Below are 18,886 nucleotides of genomic sequence, written 5' to 3'. Positions count from 1 at the left end.
TGAGTTTATGATTTCTTCAAAGATATTTCGTCATTATTATGTTGTGAATAAAGTTTATTAATGTTGTATTATATCTTTCGGCTGTACAATACACGTTGACATAATAATATACCTTTATAACGCCTAAAAATCTCATCAGCTGATCAGACCTTGAATACTTATACTGTAGTGCGTGCTACTTATATTGATGTAAGTAGTATATGACGCGAGTCAGGAATGTAATGTCCGGCAGCAGAAGATGGGGGAAGATCAAGAAAGCAAGAGCGGGAATAGAATGCAATTTGTATGAAATTGCAAGGACAATGAAGTCTGAGGCATTTTGAAACAACTGGTGGACATTTTGAAAATTAACGATTTGATATATGGTTCTCAGATTCTATTGAGATGCTCTGTAATTTTGTGTTAAATACATTCGATTGCCCCCACTGGTGTTCTTGTTCACTACAATACCACCGTCATATTTTTCACTTCATGTTAAAATAAGTCTACCACATTCCATCTTGGGATATTGGATGAAGGTTTATTCTTAAAAATTACAAATACAATATGATACTTGTAGCTTAAACTCCGGAAAAACAGTGAATTGTTTTTTGGGAATACTTTTCACCACATACCGGCAATAATTACAAAATTACCAAAAAAAACTGGCGACTATTCACTCAAAAACAGACTGATCAGAAAGTATACACTGGTGAACTCTTTTTGAAATAAGAGTTTTTCATGAAGTTACATATAAAAACAAACATGTCAGAATTCATTGTTGTATTCGTTGTTTAAATCTTCCCATTGATATTTAGGACTGAAGCTGATCAGTCTCTCATTGACATATGTGCATTCTATGGGGATGGGCTCGACATTTTCCTAGATCACAACCATCATAAGTAGAGATAATTGTAACTGAAACAAAACATTTTATTATGTATAAAAGTGAAACTAAAAATTCATATTGAGATCATGAATGAACGAATATTAAACCACTAATGAAAACCTAGAAGAATTGAACGGCTTTTTCGTCCTAGTATGGGACTCCTCAACAGTACGTATTGACAATCCCGCACACACTACTCGAACCTAGAACCTTCGGTCTTTCGTGAGAATGCCTAACCTCTAGACCATTGATACGACATTCAACGGTGTTCATGTCTAACTTTGACCAATTCACGAAATCGAGCGATTGTTTTCCATCGTCTTCGGTGGATAACTGCCTCACATCCTGCACAGATTAGCTCCACCGGTAACGGCTTCTCACTAGGACTCTGAGAATTACCTCTCGAAGCTAGTTAGTAGGAAGTAAATAGTAATTATCAGTATGGAGTTGTGGAGATTGTTGAGCTTTTGATTGAGATCATGAATCAACCAATGTTAAACAACCACTGAAAACCTTGTGATCTAACATTGATAGATTCATGATCTCAAGTAAAAGCTCAACAATCTCCACAACTCCATACTGACAAAAATGTATAATAGGTCCCTGTTTAACGTTAACATTACATACTTAATTATGTCTGTTACTTCTCGTGGAGGAGCATAGGCCACCCACCAGCATTCTCCATCCAATCCTGTCCTGGGCTATCCTTTCCAGCTCTTTCCAGTTGTTATTCATCTTTTTCATATCTGTTTCTATCTCCCGACGTAATGTGTTCTTTGGCCTTCCTCTTTTCCACTTCCCTTCAGGATTCCAAGTTGGGGCTTGCCTCATGATGAAGTTTAATGATTTACCTAATGTATGTCCTATTTATTTCCATCGTCTTTTCCTAATATCCTCTTCAACTGGAAGCTGGTTTGTTCTCTCCCTAATTTTAACATTATATTCATGATATTCATGCAATAAAAATGTACTTAACCAATCTCATTGACTACACATCATTAATAAGTTAATCAAGCTTACAGTCAATTTTCAATCATTTCTATTGTTTGATGTTAAAATGATGTTTAAGATAGAAAATTCAATATTATACTTGATTAAATCATTTATTTACAATCACTTACTCACCTTTTAACACCATCCATTTTATTTTGAAATTCTGTTCTAGCTGCATTCATATTAGTTATCATTGCACCAACATTACCAACAACCGTTGCAAATATTAATACCCCAACAAGAAAATCAATAGTGATAAATATATATTCAGCATTACGTACTGGTTTTGGTGTTTCTCCAATTGTTGTTAAGATTAATGTAGACCAATAGAAACTATAAACATATTGAGAAAATAATCGATCCCATTGTTCTGTATAATTTTTATATTCATCTGATGTATCATCACTGGAACGTGGTGGATAAACAAATGAATCTGAGCTTAAACCTGTTTTATTAGATTATAAAGATTAGAAAATGAAAACAAAAATGTATCCATATTTTAGTTATCAAGTTATTCATGAATAATACTTTAATGTTTAGTGTATTCTATTCTACATGGTATGTTAAATGTAGATTCGCTTACATCTGTAACATTGTATGATTTCTCAGAAAATGTAGGATTCAAAGTTGAGTGTATAAATGTGTACTTGACTATCGATTTACATCGAATTATAATCAAGTTATTGATAAATCACATGTGATGATCACGTCTGAAGTGATAGTTACTGGGTTTGAGTCGCATTATGAATGTCGATAATGGGATTTGAGTGTGTGTAGACGATGAGTCTCAATCAATTGAAGTATGCTAAAAACTTGAATTTTTCTAAACCTAACTTGAGTTTTATTTTAATTCATATATTTTGGTTGTTTGGATCAACCCATTGATGATCAGAACTGGAATTGTTCAATCGTATTTTGGCATTTGTGCATTCTGTACGGACTGCCTTAATATAGGTAGTAGGTCGCAAGCATCATAAGCAGAGATGGATGGTAGTGGCTAGCAGTAGAATCCAGGAAGTGCGTGTCGTCCTGTTTGAAACTCGTCAGTTGGATGTACCTGCATCTCAAAGTTGGTGTTCACTCCAACAATTGGACACACAATCTTTCGCTCCAGACGACAACTAGTTATCCACTTATCAACTGAGTCTGGATAGCCACTAACTTGCGCGATGAGATGAATTTTAATCTTAATTCATATCTATTAGTTGTTTGAATCTTCAAATAGATGTTTAAGACTTGAGTTCTATATTTGTAGATATTCTTTTAGGTAAAATGAAGAGAAGTTACAAAACTGAGATTTCCAAACTTATATAAAGAACAAATATGGTTTTGTATTCCATTTTCTACCACGTGGATGTGTGCTACTAAAAAGTCTCAAACATCTACCAAATATCTGTCTAGTTCTCTTTACTAACCATGCGTTCTCCAATTGATACAAATGTGTAGTGTAGACCATCTTTACTCAGTATAGTAATATGTAAACTAAAAGAATCAAATAAATTAATGAAAAAAAAACCTGGTATTCTAGATATGAAGAAATTAACAGTTAATATTTATAAGTCTTTTATACAATGATGTAGTATATAATAGATGAATGAATATGGAGATGAGTTTATTAATGCGGAAATAATGACTAGTTGATAAGTACTTCCGTTAGGTTGTAGTCCAAATCAAACTTTAAGGTTGATATTATCAATAAATATTTGACATAACGTAAACTATGTAGAATGATGATTATGATGATGATAATGGGATTAATTACTTTATCAAAAACTCTCTATGGGAGGTTATTTTATTCTTGAAATAATAAGAATTAAATACGAGAACAATCAATCCATTATAGAAAGAAAATATAAATCTATATAATCAATAATGGAAATCCTTTTAGAATAGCTGATAGCTATTTTTAACACATTAGACTTGTGAAATGCTAACTTAGGGTTCAGATTGTTACGTTCTACACGGTTTCGAACTCTACTCAAGAATAAATATTGCATATGATATATATATATGGGATGTTTGTTATGGATAAGAGCCGTGTTTGGGTTAAGTTTCCTGTGTTTGCGTGGTACTAACAAATAATTATACTGTTTATTATTGTAGGTTGCAGTTTTTATACAGGAATAAAAACTTTGAAGCATATAGACTATTAAAACATGGTAATATAATCTATTTTTAACCATACCTTACTCCTTGGCCTTAATATCCTAAACTACGGTTTTATAGATTGATTGTTGTGACTTTAAACTTGGATCGCTTTTTACCCCGTGCCACTTGTTGCGTCCTTGACTGAAAGGTTAGAGAGCAGAGTATTCATCGATCGATTCAATGACACGTAAAACACGGACGGACGGCCTAGAGTCTCGATTGGTCCCGCTTCCCTGTCTATCCCAGCCAGTTGAGTCCAGAACGCAAGTCTCAACCTCTGAGATATGAATCATTATATTTCAGACATATTCTGTTTATATACCAATCAACCAGACCACATCGTACCATAAAATATGAAACAAAATTTGTACAATATTTGACAAGTGAAATAAATATCGACCAATAGGGAATGTCCATTTAACGTCCAAGGAGACCATTAGACTTAACACGATAATTATTGGTATATTTTTCCGAACATCATAAGATTGATATTAAAGGAAATGAAGGAAATCATACACTCATGACCGAGGTATGATATAATAACTCACAAGTTTATGGAATTTAGTGACAAATAGCACCTTTGCAATACAATTACATTCATTATATTTTGATTTATTTAAATTAGCCTTTAGACATCTATCACTATTAATAAGTATTTAAACTACACTGTTGTTGGTATTTTTGATTGATATTTAGTAAGTCATTTATTATTACTAATAACAACATTATAATCATAACTACCCAACAATTTAGTAACAATCTGAACTCAATAGTTCAATAGATAATATACTGCCATTCAAAGCAAAACGTCTTCAATTCAAGTATCAAATAGACCAACACTAATTGAAATATAAAATGTATTCATTTAGCTACTTCAAAGTAGGACAAAATTCATGACATATAGATTCCACTATTAGCTCAGAAAAAATTTATCGATTCTTTCAATCATTTAACCTTATAAGTGGAAAAATAAAACAAAGTTATATTTATTTATTTGAACACATAAATACTGGTACAAGAGGGCACCAGATATATATGTGCCACACAAAACAATGAGAATGGGAAGAGAAAAAGAATGTAAGGTGCGTATACGAAAAAAAGAAAGAAGCCAAAAAAAAACAATAACGACCACAAATTAGTGTATGGTAGTGTAATAATAATAATAATAATAATAATAATAATGGGGAAACAGAAAGGTACATCCAGAAAGAATTCTTTCAGTTTAAGAAGTTACAGCCACTTTTTATAAATAAAGTAAAAGAAGGTTACAGCAGGACCGCCACTGGCTTCTATTCTGAGCCATATCTGATAACTTCTCTAGCCACTGTGTAGCGCCATCTCTCGGACCCCAGTCAGAGAGTCGTGAAGGACCAACACAAGCCAGCCCTTTGCAGCCTTCTTTCATACACGACACCATGTCATACACTGACCACCTCTCTTCTTTTTCCAACCAGTCCCAGAGTCGGCAAATAATGTACGACGTGGAATTCTCTGGGACGACATTCGTAGAACATGTCCAAGCCACCGAAGTCGGTGTTTCAAGATAGTGACACCAATTGAATTATCGTCTCTGTGCCCGAACACACGATATCGAACCTCTGCAGTACTAACATGGTGTTGCTTCTGGATGTCAGCAATCGTCCGAACACAACGATGATCAAACACAGAGAGTCATCTAACATCCTCAACTCGTAGAGGCCAGGTTTCACAAGCGTAGAGCAAAACTGCTCTCACCGACGCGTTGTAGATCCGATCTTTCACAGCCAGACTAACATCACGAAGGCGCCAAAGGTGGCCCAGATTGGCATAAGACGCTCTGGCTTTCACTATACGTGCATTGATCTCATCACTCACACCCACACCAGCACTTATGCAGCTACCCAGATACACGAACTTCTCGACTACTTCTATCTACTCACCATCCAGGGTGAGTACAGGATTAGAATCCTGCCAGTCTTGTAGAAGTGCTTTGCACTTCGAAGGTGCAAAGCACATACCATACCTACGGACACTGATTGCCAACTGATTAAGTGCGGATTGCATGGCTTGGGCATTATCGCACAATAAGACAATATCATCCGCATACTCAAGGTCGAGAAGTCTTTCGCCAGGTAACAGATCCACACCGTTAGCTAAAAACAATCTATCTACTCCTCCAATCATTTAATCTTACAAGTAGAAAAAACAAAACAAAAGAAACAAACAAAACAAACATACCAGTAGCACGACTAAATCCAAAATAAATACATGCATTCCAGTGAATTAATACTAATATATAAGTAGTAAGCATTGAAATACGAAATAGATTTGGTCGATTTGTACGTGTTTCAGTTCTATCAACAAATTCAAATGATCTATAAATTTTCATTAAACGATTAAATCTTAACCATGAAGCATAATGATTTAATACTGGTATAAAATAAAATAAATCCGTTGGCAATATTGCCATTATATCAATAATAAATTGTTGTCGTTTAATATAAGCTTGTTTTAATTTTTCTTTATCACGTACTAATAAACCTTCTTCTAAGTAACCTGAATAATTTATACAAAAAGAAAATAGAAAAAAGAAATAGAGTAAAGAAAAACTTTTTATCAGAACGGGTTATGTGGAGATTTTAGTCACTTCATTAGTTGAAATCATGAGTCAATTGAAGCTAGACCACCATGGAAAACATGAAAGCACTGGACAGCCGTTTCGTCCTAGTATGGGACTCCTCAGAAATGCGCATCCGCGATCCCGCCCCCACGAGATTCGAACTCAGGACCTATCAGTTTCGCGTGCAAGCGCTTAACCACCAGACCACTGAGCTAGCCGGCATCCAACGGTGTTAATGTTTAACTTCAATCAAAAATAGTGAATTTCAGTTAGTTCATATAGTAATAACAGTCAGCAGTTTGGTTAACATATTTGGAAACTGTGTATTATTCAAATCTGATAAAATGCTGTCATACTATTTTAAATTTATGTTAACCATTTATTATAATAGTTAAATTCATGAATCGATCTATGATAGATTATCATTGAAAATTTGGAAGTAATAGACAACCGTCTTGTTGTAGTATGGGTCTCCTTAGTAGTGCTTTCGGTCTCATGAGCAAATGCTTAATTTCTAAACTACTGAACCGAAGTTCAATGGTGTTCATGTACTAACTTTAATCGATCCATGATCTTGTGAAACCCTTCTTTTTTTATTGTACAAATCTTCATACCTGTATTCCATAGTTACAATAGATCTAATGTGCGATAGTTTATGAATTAATTTCTTGGATTAGTTGAAGTTAGACATTAACACCGTTGGATGCCGGCTCAGTGGTCTAGTGGTTGTAATTTTTATTTATTTGCTTTATTGAGTTATTGTAGAACTTTGTGAAGATTAAGGAATTCTGTAAATAATTTAGTAACTCCTATTATTGAGTACATAAATTAATTACGTAATAAGTGTTTGTCAATGAAATTGAGTAACGTTTGTGTCCTGATGTGCAGTGACCGAAATCTGATAGTGAGATACAGTATGTTATGCGCTAGCCCCCCCCCCTTAACTGACTACTTGAGCGAGAACACAAGAGTGAGTGAGAAAGTGTATTGGACTGCCGAATAAAATGCGAAAATACTCAGTTATATATATATATATATTTTAGTGACGTGATGAGGTTACTTTCTTATGTTCACGATAATTGCTGCAAATCATCCTTTTTTCCTACCTTTTTATCATTATATCTTGTTGATAAGTACCATTTAAATGCTCTTTATAGTTTTACAATTCAGTTTGTTTTATTATTATGAGTCCAAAATCCCTAATTCCCTTCATGACCTTTGCTCTTTTCTGGCTGGTTACTTTGTGATTCAGTGTTACATCATTTGTGACAAGATCACCAACATAGATTATATTTTCAAACAAGTACAGTAATATGACTTCTTGTAGGTAAAATAAAACTATTTACAAAATGTCAGCTTGTTAGGTATGTATATTAATAACGTTTGTTACATCCGAAGAATAAATGAATGGTAACCCCAATGAAATGCACTTGACCTTTAGGTTACTTCTGATCACCATCGATTGACTTTCTATATCAACTTGAAAATTTTTAGTTGTTATCTTTGTTCATTATAAGTAAACGCTTCAGCTTGGCCAGTGAGTCAGTAAACAAAATGAAGACGGTTCAAGGGAGGGGATTTTTTCGGTCATTTTATTGATTTAAAGCTGTACAATCGTATTTATAGCTAATTTTACATATAATAGTTTGTCATAAAGGAAGTTCTGGATCATCTGACAAAGTCATCACAAATTCTCAATAGCACTCACCTATCGAACTTAGTTTACAAAATCGTACCACAGGTGATAAGAAATGACAATAAATTTGTTTACACCCTTGCTATACTATATGAATATGTCTTTAATATAACTTCCAATCAAACTCTTTTATGTAAGTAATTTAAACCCATTAATTATGATTTTAAATATCACAGGTTGTAAGCAGCTGAGGAGAACCAACGAAATAAAAATGAATTCATGCTATTCTGCTAGAATGTTTGTTCTTGCTCTTTTCATAACAATATAATAGTTGAATTCATAGGTCAATCTAAGATAGACCACCATTGAAAATGTGGATTCACTGGATGGCCATTTCGTCTTGGTATGGGACGAAGAGATTCGCAAGATTATGAAGCGATTAAAGTTGGACACTGATACCGTTCGATGCCGGCTCATTGACCTAGAGATTAAGCTTTCGCGCATAAGACCAAAGGTACTGGGTTCGCACCATGCATGTGGGGTCGTGGATGAGCACGGTTGAGGAGTCCCATACTAAGATGAAACGGCCATGCAGTGCTTCGAGATTTCCAATGATGGTCTAGCTAAAATCGACTCATGAATTCAACTATTACACAAATACTATGATCTCCAAAATTCTCCATTCTGAAAATAACAATTTGCAGTGGAGTTGTAAAAAAATTAATTGTCTACACTATGAGTATGAGGCTGAAGAATATGATATTAACTAGGACCAATAATTAGTAGAACTGGAGGGGTTACTAAGATTTTGATTGAACCTTTTTCAGTTTGTTTAAATCTATAAACAATTCATACAAAAAAATTTAACTCACCTGTACGCAATCCAACAAATATATCCATAAAATAGACACAATCAATACAATAGTCTAATACCATCCAAATGATAGGACTTAATTCATGAAATTGAGTGAATGCAGATCTCATTGGTAAAACAATTGCATTATAAAGTACTGTGATTGTAACAATTCCAATCCAATAATAGTATCCACTTTCAGATGAATCAATAACTAAATCTTTAAGGTTACTATGAAAATAAATAATAAATACAAATTAATATTTCTGTTCAGAAAAGAGAAAAGAATGAAGTTCAACGGATGCTAATAATTTTATTGAGATCACTGAACGACCTACATTGAACAATCGTTAAAAACTTGCAAGCATTTGATAGTCATTTCGTCTTGGTATGGAACTTCTTAGAACCTAAACATCGATAATCTTGTATTTGTGATTCTAACCCAAGAGTTTTAGTCTCTCTCTAGTTGTTTTAATCATCTACTTTTATAGTGACAAAGGATATCAAGTGTTCTTAATAAAGCATTGTTTATTGAATTTGTTCTTGCTTTTATATTCACATACATGATTCATTGTGTTTTAAGGTATTTCTCTATCTTTTAATACATGTGTCTATTTGTCCATACATTTTTATCCAATACCAAAACAGAGGGATTGGATTGATCTCTCAATGAAGAGGTCTACGATGAAATTCGGAGATGTGACTCCATGGTGGTCGGTGACCATAGTAAAATCATTTGCTATTCATTTTCTAAAAATTTTAAAAAGTAGATTCACAGTTAAATTAAAGTCACAGTTTTCCAGATCTCTTTATATCTCGACGGAGCTTAAACACCTAATATTCACTTCCACCTTCTCAATACATGACAATACTGAATAAATTTTTTTTATAAAGAAGTCTATAAATACACAATCCTATAAGAGAATCAAGTTATGAGGATTGAGCCGTTTCACAAAATCCTAATTGAAATCAACGATTTAAAAGGAAGTCAATGGAAGGAGCAAATTGAACTTTTGTGGGATATTAGAATGAAGAGAATTTTCATTTACTCCACTGTTTATAACGAATTTATTCTAGTCACCTTACCGATTATATTATCATTAGACATGGATTTTGTGGAGATTGGAGTAATTTAATAATTGAATTCATGAGTCAAGTGAAGCTAGACCACCATGGAAAACATGGAAGCACTGGACGGCCGTTTCCTTCTATTGTGGCGCTTCTCACCGGTGCTCATTCACAATCCCGCCCCCTTTAAGATTTGAACACAGGACCTATCAGTCTCACACACATCCACTTAGCCTCTAGACCACTAAGCTGGCTGGTATCCAGTGATGTTAATATCTGACTTCAACTAGTCCACGAAATTGTGCCACCGTCCACCATTGTCTTCAGTAAGTTACTATCTCAAAACATACCCTGTTGAACTCCATTGGCTACGGATACGCACTGCTGAAGAGTCCCACAATAGAAAGAAACGGTCGTCCAATGCTTCTAGGTTTTCTATGGTGATCTAGCTTCAATTGACTCATGAATTCAATTATTAAATTATATTATCATTGTTAAGATCTTAAATTATCATAATGATCAAAACACCAAAAACTTTTTTAATTATGTTGTAAATTAAATTAAGCATTGAGAAGCTTTCACTGATATTTTTCTAATGTTCAATGAGTAAAGTATTGAAATACTGTAGATAATTTAGTTAGACATCACAAAAAAAGAAGAAAAAAGAAAAGGAGTTTAGTTATTCCCAAGGCAACTGATAGATTGAACAGTTTCAAATTACAATTTTTACTAAATATAGAAACTGAATTTAATTTATAATAGTTTGAATTGTTTATATTCTTGAATGAAACTTGATCAAATTCACTTGATATTGTTTACTTGTATCTTCTCATTGTAATTGACCAATCTCTTGTGACTATCAGGATTCAGCAGATAAGTGGATAACACAATGACGTTTAAAGTGAATGATGCTGAGTTCGAATCACGGAGTGAACATCAACTTTAGAATGTAAGTACATCAAGCTGACGAGTTCCAAATAGAACAAAGTGGTGCGCGTCTTGGATTCCACTGCTAGCTACTATCTATCTTTGCTTATGAAACTTGACAAGTTTTAGTTAACATATAGTACATCCCATGCGGATTGCCTCGGTTTAGCCATTATATCATAAGTTTTTATAGAATAGATTAAACATGATTAAAAGTGGAGTTTAGGATGTATGTTTTGTCCTATTTAGGATTCGTCAGCTGAATGTGTATAAGCCAGCAGGTATCTGGATTCAACAGATCAACAGATAAAGCGTTAGTCATTTCATAGAAAGGTAATGAGCTCTAATTTTACTGTGAAAATGATCAATGAAATGCAGGTATATCCGTTTGACGAGTTCTAAATAGGACAAAAGGGTCTCCTGGATATCATTACTAACCACATTCCATCTGTTCTATAAAAATATAGATAATTTTAGAGCAAAAATTAAATCATTTTTAGGTTAGTATTGTCATATTTAAATAAAATCATCAATTTATGTCATTGGGTAATTCATTCGTTTGATGTTAGACTGTGAATAACTACTTAAAAGTTACCAGAATTACTACTACATATATAGATAAGGGGAACTAAGGATTATAGTTCTAACAGAGGAAATGTTTGTGTAATTATGTCGGCTTCTCGATTAATCCTGTGAATTGAATTAATTTTTATGTCTGCTGACAAACAAATACAAAAAACTGAGTTATTGATGACAAACTTAGTGGTCTTGAATGCTGTTAGAGGTGTGAGGGCGGTTATCACTTCCCGGTTGCCCACACCGTGGAAGGGTTCTTTTGGAGGTACCTGAAAAGGAAATTGGATTAGAGGTGGTCTTAGTGACCTGAGAGCGTGACCGCAGAGCCCAAGGGACAACTGCTTGAGGTCGGTCACACACGACCTTTTTATGGGTAATTTTTGTGTTAGCTCCGTACTTGTTGAGACCTTACCACCGGAGACGGATATCCGTGGGATAAGGCGAGGTGTGCATTTTTAGGGTCGACCTTTTCTAACCCCACCCCTCCTTGTGGGAAGGCAGCATCGCTGTCATGCTGGTTGTCTGAAGGAAACACCTTACTGCTGTCACACCTCTGTACAGTCAGCAGTACGACTTCGCCTTCGGACCTTAGGTTTGTTGCTCTTAGTCTTACCGCTCTTCAACCGACCTGTCTGACATGGTAGGACTTTGAAGAACAGTCGTTCCAGCCAGTATAGCTCGGTTGCTTCATCACGATAGGCAAGCCCGACCACCACGTCAAGGTAGCAACAACGGTAGGGGATGACAAACTTATAGTGAATGAATGTCATTATATAAAAAAAATAGTCAATACACAAAAATAAACAGCAACAAAGTTCATTTATGATATAACTAACTCTAGAGATCATGAGTCATAGGTAAATTATCAATCAACAGCATCAAAACCTTGATCACTAGGTCGGTTTGACTAATAGGATTTGTTTTGCGTTAAAGATCAAAGATATATATAAGGTAACCCTGTGTTACTAGTCTATCTGTTCTCGATCTTTACATGGATCATACGTTCCAATGAAATTGTATGTACATCTTAACTTGTTTCAAATGGGAAGAAACCTAGATTTAAAATATCTTCATGACTAATTTCAATCACCTGACACCATCCCATTTGTCAACTATCATATCATTTAATGAAAATATTGATATTTTTCGTAAACAATGAGCTGAACAAAACTAGAAATATCAAAAAACGAACTATCATAATTCTATTAAAAGTATACTCATATAATGTATCCTTTATTTAGACTCCCACGAATAGCACTGTGAACGCACACTGCTAGGGAATCCCATACTAAGATGTGGAACACTCGTCCAATGTTTCCAGATTTTCAATGGTGGTTTATCTTACATTAACTCATAAATTGCTACAATCTTAACAAAACCCCCTTTCTAATAATAAATACATCAATGATTAATTAAGACTTTCAAAAATTCGAAACACTTCTGTCACCTTGGTATCTTTTGAATTCTTTCACGTATGGTTAATTTTTTCTTTGTTTCACCTTCTGTGTCTTGTTTATTTGTATCATTTTTCTTTTCACCAACTTCAGTATCTTTATTGATGATTAAATTTTCCGTTGCTAAATCGATTTGTTTCTCACGTTTATATTTTTTATTGAAACACTTAATAAAATGAAAAAGAAAATAAACAAACAAACAAAAGTAAATTACTATAATACCCACAAAATCCCATACTGATATTATTCAATATATGCTCACTAGTGACTGGATTCACGAGGTATATATCCTAAAGTTATAGTGAGAAGCAGTGATCAATGGAGTTCAACCAGGTCTCTTGTGAGATATCAGCTCATTGAAGACAATGGTGGATGTGTCACGCAATTTTGTGGATTAGTTGAAATTAGACGTTAATATCATTGGATGCCAATCAGCTTAGTGGTCTAGTGGTTAATCGCTCACGCGTGAGACTGATAGGTCCTGTGCTTTTAGCTGGCGAGGCGGGGTCGTGAATGCGCACTGGTGAGGAGTCCCACAACAGGACGAAACGGCCGTCTAATGCTTCCAGGTTTCCCATGGTGGTCTAGATCCAGTTGACTTATGTTCTCAACTATTAAAATATTTTTCTGATAAGAACATTTGTAAATATCATTTGAACTATCTATTATTTAATCGAAATTGTATCGTTTGCTTGTATCTTCCGATTGGTGTTTAAGACTGTAATTGATCTCTAAATGAATATCTACTCTGAAATGCAAGTACATCCAGCTGACGAGTCCCGAATAAGACGAAACGCGCGTTCTAGATTCCACTGCTAGCCACCATCTAACTTTTCTCAAAACACTTTATTTATACATTTCGTGGATTCATGGAAAACGTTTTGTGATAACTTATGTAAACGTCATTATAAATCGCTATTTTAGTGCGTATAGATAAAAGTTACCATTGGATTTATAATGACTTATAAAGTGAATAATGATAAGGATATTTATATTGTTGTGCAATATTCAGTATCTGTTATAACTTGTGGTTTGTGTGCCCTATTAATGTATAACGTAACGATACCGCCAATTAGAGAGGAGTGACTTATCGATTGGATCAATGACGCGTAAACTTATATGAGCAGTCTAGAGTCCATATTAGCCCTGGTTCGTACCTAGCCCAACCAGTTAAGTTCAGAACACCAATTTCAGCCTCTACAATATGAATCATTTATTTAAAATATACTCTTTATATATCAACCAGACAGAACACATCGTATCATGAAATATGTAAACAACATTTGCACAAGATTTGGCCAAATGTGGCTGTGAATGTGGGAGGCAGTGATTAATAAATAGGGAATAATTCAAGAACGGTAAATCGTATACTAATAGTTCACAGGTTAAAATAAAGCTTATGATAATAGAGACATGAATATGAATAGTTTAGTTAATTAACAATTATATGGTAAAAATATACGAATATTACTGGTCTACAAATGGATCCCAAAATTACCATTCATTATGCTTATCGCGACCTAACAGTATCAAAATATTAGAACTCAAGTATCATAATTAACGCTAATTTTATAAATTCAGTATCATTATATACGGACTAGTGACTTATCTTGTGAGGTAATACTTGGGATTCCAGTGAGAAAGCATAACCAGTAGAGTCTAGACATATTAGGTGTGAGGCAGTTACTCATAAATGTCGTTGAAAGATAGTCGTTTAACATCACCAACTGACTGAAGTTAAACATGTAAATCATTCACCGTCGACTCAGTTGTTGAAAAGTTAGGTATAAGATCTAGAAACTTTGTGTTTGATTCCGCAGTAGTGGTCGTGGAGGTACAAACCGCTGAGCAATTTCATACCAGTTTGAAATGGTCATCTAGTTCTTTCCTATTCCTACTGGTTTTCTATTTAAGGCCAGTTTATGATAGAAACTATAGTTATTATTTGTATTTTGCCACTGATTAAACTCACTTATTACATCTCATTGACATTTATATTATGATGAATTGAACAGTTTAACATAAATAAGCGTATTTCATTTATTAAACATACAAAGTAGAGTAATATCTGATACTGAATTGAGAATAGTTCAGTTGCTATCATTAGCATTTGAGTACAAATACAGAAAACTAATAGTAGAGTCAATTTACATAACATTATGGAACTTGAATAAAGCCGATATACACTGATTTAGTGTACGTATGCAACAAAAAAAGTCATAAAGCTTCTTCTCATCTGAATAAGATGAGATAAAAAAAAATATGAAAACTGATGATTTATCTTTTACTTGAACACTTAAACATCGACATCTACATTACTTCCCAGTTTCTATAAAAATCTTTCATCATTGAACGTTGAGTAAACTATTGAAAACGGAAAGTAAAACCAAAAGCCGTACTTCTGATGTTAGTGTAAAGAAAATAAGGGTATATATATACATATATGGTTATTTGTGATCTCAAGTTCTTAGAAACTTATCAATGAATTTGGTAACTTTATAATCAGGATAAGGATATTGACTCTTATGCAATGATCTAAAGAGGATCAATAAATCAAAGTACTTTTATAACATTTTCCTGACTTCTGAATATTTTGCTGATAAATGATCAAAATCTTCTATTACTGAAAACAAATAGTGAAATACACTAAGATCATGATGACTAAACAGAGTGATTCAGCTTTACAAATTCTTAAATAAATGTCAGTAGAACTTGTGAAACATTAGCATATAGTCGAAGAATTAAAAGGCAACATCTTATTATATCAGCTTCCAGTTGAAGAAGAAATTAGTAAAAGATGTTGGAGGTGGATAGGACATATATTGTGGAAATTATCAAATTGTATCACAAAGCAAGCGCTAACTTGAAATCCTGAATGGAAACGTAACAGTGCAAGAACAAAGAACACACTGTACCCAGAATTGGAAACAGATATGAAAAGGATGAATAGCAACTGAAAAGAACTGGAAAGGATTGCTCAAAACAGAATTGGATGGAGAATACTGGTGTTCAGTTTACACTTCTCCACTAGGAGTAACTGGCGTAAATAAGTGAAAACAGGTGTAAATGGTGTTTTACAAAGATAAAATAAAATCTGATAAATATTTTTTTCTTTTTTTATAAACGTCCATTTAAAATATCTTTCCAGACGTTAGAAAGAAAATTCTATTCTTGAAAATTGAAAGTAACTCAAAAATTTCGTTTTTCAGTTTGACTCGAGATGTTGTAGTGAAATAATCCAGCAGTAAAGTCAATGAATATAAATAGACTCCTTGTAAGCGATGATGGATAGTGGCTAGCAGTGGAATCCAGGAAGCGCGTTTCATCTTGTCTGAGACCCGTCAGCTGGATGTACCTGCACCTCGGAGTTGATGCTCACTCTGGGACTCCAACCCAGTACCATTCGCTTCAAACTCCATCGCGTTATCCACTTAGCTACTGAGTCCTGATAGCCATTTGCTTGTGCAATCGGGTGAATTCAAATTCACTTGGTATTGTTTGGCTTGTATCTTCGCATTGGGGTTTAAGGCTGCAATTGATCAGTCTGTTATTGACATATGTGCATACTGTGCGTATGCCAATAACAGACTGACCAACTGCAGTCTTAAACCTCAATGTGAATATACAAGCCAAACAATACCAAGTGAATTTGAATATAAATAGAGTTTGCAGAACTATTTTACACTAAACGATTGTTCAACCATTTCAGGTTATAAATTCAAAATTATCAAAATAAGTCATTTCTTGTGAAATTTTAGTAAAAGAAGAAATGTTCGTATGTATATGCAGATCCGATGTGAAAAACCATCGAGTATATATGACTATAGTTTGTAGTGGAGGATAAAACTAATTAACGTTGTCGATGTTCACAAACTGAATTTGTCAAAGAGTGGATGGAATTTAAATAAATAGATAAATTTATGTTTGTGCTGATGATGTTAAACAGACCGAAAGTCCATAGGATGCATAAGCACAATAATTAATTAAAGCGAACTACATTGTTGTCTCTTGTAAAGCATGAGATGTCAAACTAAATAACGAATTTATTTCTAATTTCAATTGATGAGACCATTAAAAAGCACAATCTTCTTACCCTAAACATTCGGCGTCCAACCATCGTGATACTATTCGTTCAAATTTCGTCAAAATGTCTGATCAGATTTAATTACGAATATCGATTACCATAATATACAAACAATTATCAGTCTACGATTGAAACTATTATTGAATTTTATTGAAATCATGAAGTTATCTAAGTTAAATCACTCGTGAGAAGCTAGAAGCACTGGAAGGTCGTTTCGTCCTAGTATGGGACTTTTCAGTAGTGCAGGATCGTGGATGTACATTACTGAGGAGTCCTAAACTAGAACGAAACGACCGTTCAATACTTTCAGGTTCTCAGTGGTCGTGTAATTTAGACCACTTCATAATTTAATAACAAACAGTAATAACAACTATCTTATTCTTTGAATAATATGATGGCTACTGTAACTTACGATCTCAACCTAAACCTCTTTGACATTTTAAGCTGCAGGTAGGTTCTGTGTTCGATATTTAACGTAAATATTAATATCGCGATGTTTGACCATATCACAATTTCTATTACTAATATTAACAACTCGACAATCCGAATTCGTATAAATCTTCGCAGTAAAATTTTATCAGTTTTTACAACCCAATAAGTGTAACTAAGGAACTATTACATAAATCCATATATAGTCACTGAACCAGAAATTCATATTAGGTGAGTTTTCCCTGTTCAAAAAACCATAAAGAATCATAGTGATAGGTTTCATTCTATTCGAGATCTGTAGGTTGGATCCAATTTGGATCCAATGTTATTAGTAAAACTACCCAATAATAAAATAAATTTGTAATTCCTAACCAATTTGCGATATCAGACTGATCTATTTTACTTTTGAACTTAAACAATCGGAAATTTAAGTCATAATGATTAATAATAAACAATATATCCATGAAATTAGTTGATGACTATCATGAATAAGCGACTCATTGGATAACCCAGTGCGGTTTGTGTTTCAGTATAAATGTTAACATTAGGATACAAGTACATCCATATGATGAGTCTTCAATGAGGGCGAAATTGGAGTTCTGGATTCCTTCTCTAGCCACAATCCAATATATATATATATATATATATATATATATAAAGTATAACTACAAATAGTCTTGAGTTTTACACTCAAGGTTTCCATATAGTAACAGTGACTGATCAACATTTAAACCAGAAGACATAATAACCGTAAAAAAATACAATAACCTTTGCGATTAATTAATAGCAAATAAATGGTATATACATATATATAACTTACAAAAATCATTCTTTTCATGACAGATGATTTAGATCGTGATTCCAGATTTCTAAAAGCTATATCCGTTTTTTCCACAGTTTCAGCCATGTATACTAGTCAAAATTCTGATTTGATTTTTATGCATATAAAAGTAATAAGCTTGTAAGATTTATTTAAAAAAGATTCCCTAGTTTAATGATCCACAAAAGTCAATTCTTATAGTCACATTGAAAAATCTACTTAGATTAAAGTTACAGAAACTGTAAGCCATATATATATATATATATATATATATATATATATACAGCACTCCACCATGATCCATCACTCCCACCCCATATACTCGTTTTTATCATTGTTGTCATGGTAATAATGATATATACATATATAACGGGTGTGCCATATACCAGGCGTGGTTAGGTAATTTATTCATCTTATTGATTTTTATTTCC

The 18,886-nt window shown here is 33.6% G+C and overlaps 1 protein-coding gene across 1 annotated transcript in view; it reads right to left on the bottom strand.

Moving 5' to 3' along the window:
- CNGA2 (Cyclic nucleotide-gated olfactory channel) overlaps positions 1-18,558 on the bottom strand; it is a 55,036-nt gene extending 36,478 nt beyond the window's left edge. Inside the window, exons 1-5 of the mRNA XM_051212984.1 lie at positions 18,456-18,558; positions 13,116-13,288; positions 9,117-9,328; positions 6,227-6,544; positions 1,994-2,306 (exon numbers count right to left, since the gene is read on the bottom strand). Coding sequence (XP_051068914.1) covers positions 1,994-2,306; positions 6,227-6,544; positions 9,117-9,328; positions 13,116-13,288; positions 18,456-18,542 — 1,103 coding nt within the window. The 5' untranslated portion in view covers positions 18,543-18,558. The remainder of the gene's footprint in view (positions 1-1,993; positions 2,307-6,226; positions 6,545-9,116; positions 9,329-13,115; positions 13,289-18,455) is intronic.
- Positions 18,559-18,886: the final 328 nt, after the last annotated feature.

Source organism: Schistosoma haematobium, chromosome 3 (genome assembly GCF_000699445.3).
Source record: "Schistosoma haematobium chromosome 3, whole genome shotgun sequence".
In the NCBI taxonomy this organism is placed as follows: Eukaryota; Metazoa; Platyhelminthes; class Trematoda; order Strigeidida; family Schistosomatidae; genus Schistosoma; species Schistosoma haematobium.
The sequence above is the reverse complement of the archived record's forward strand: the minus strand, read 5'-3'. Positions and strand labels throughout refer to the sequence as shown.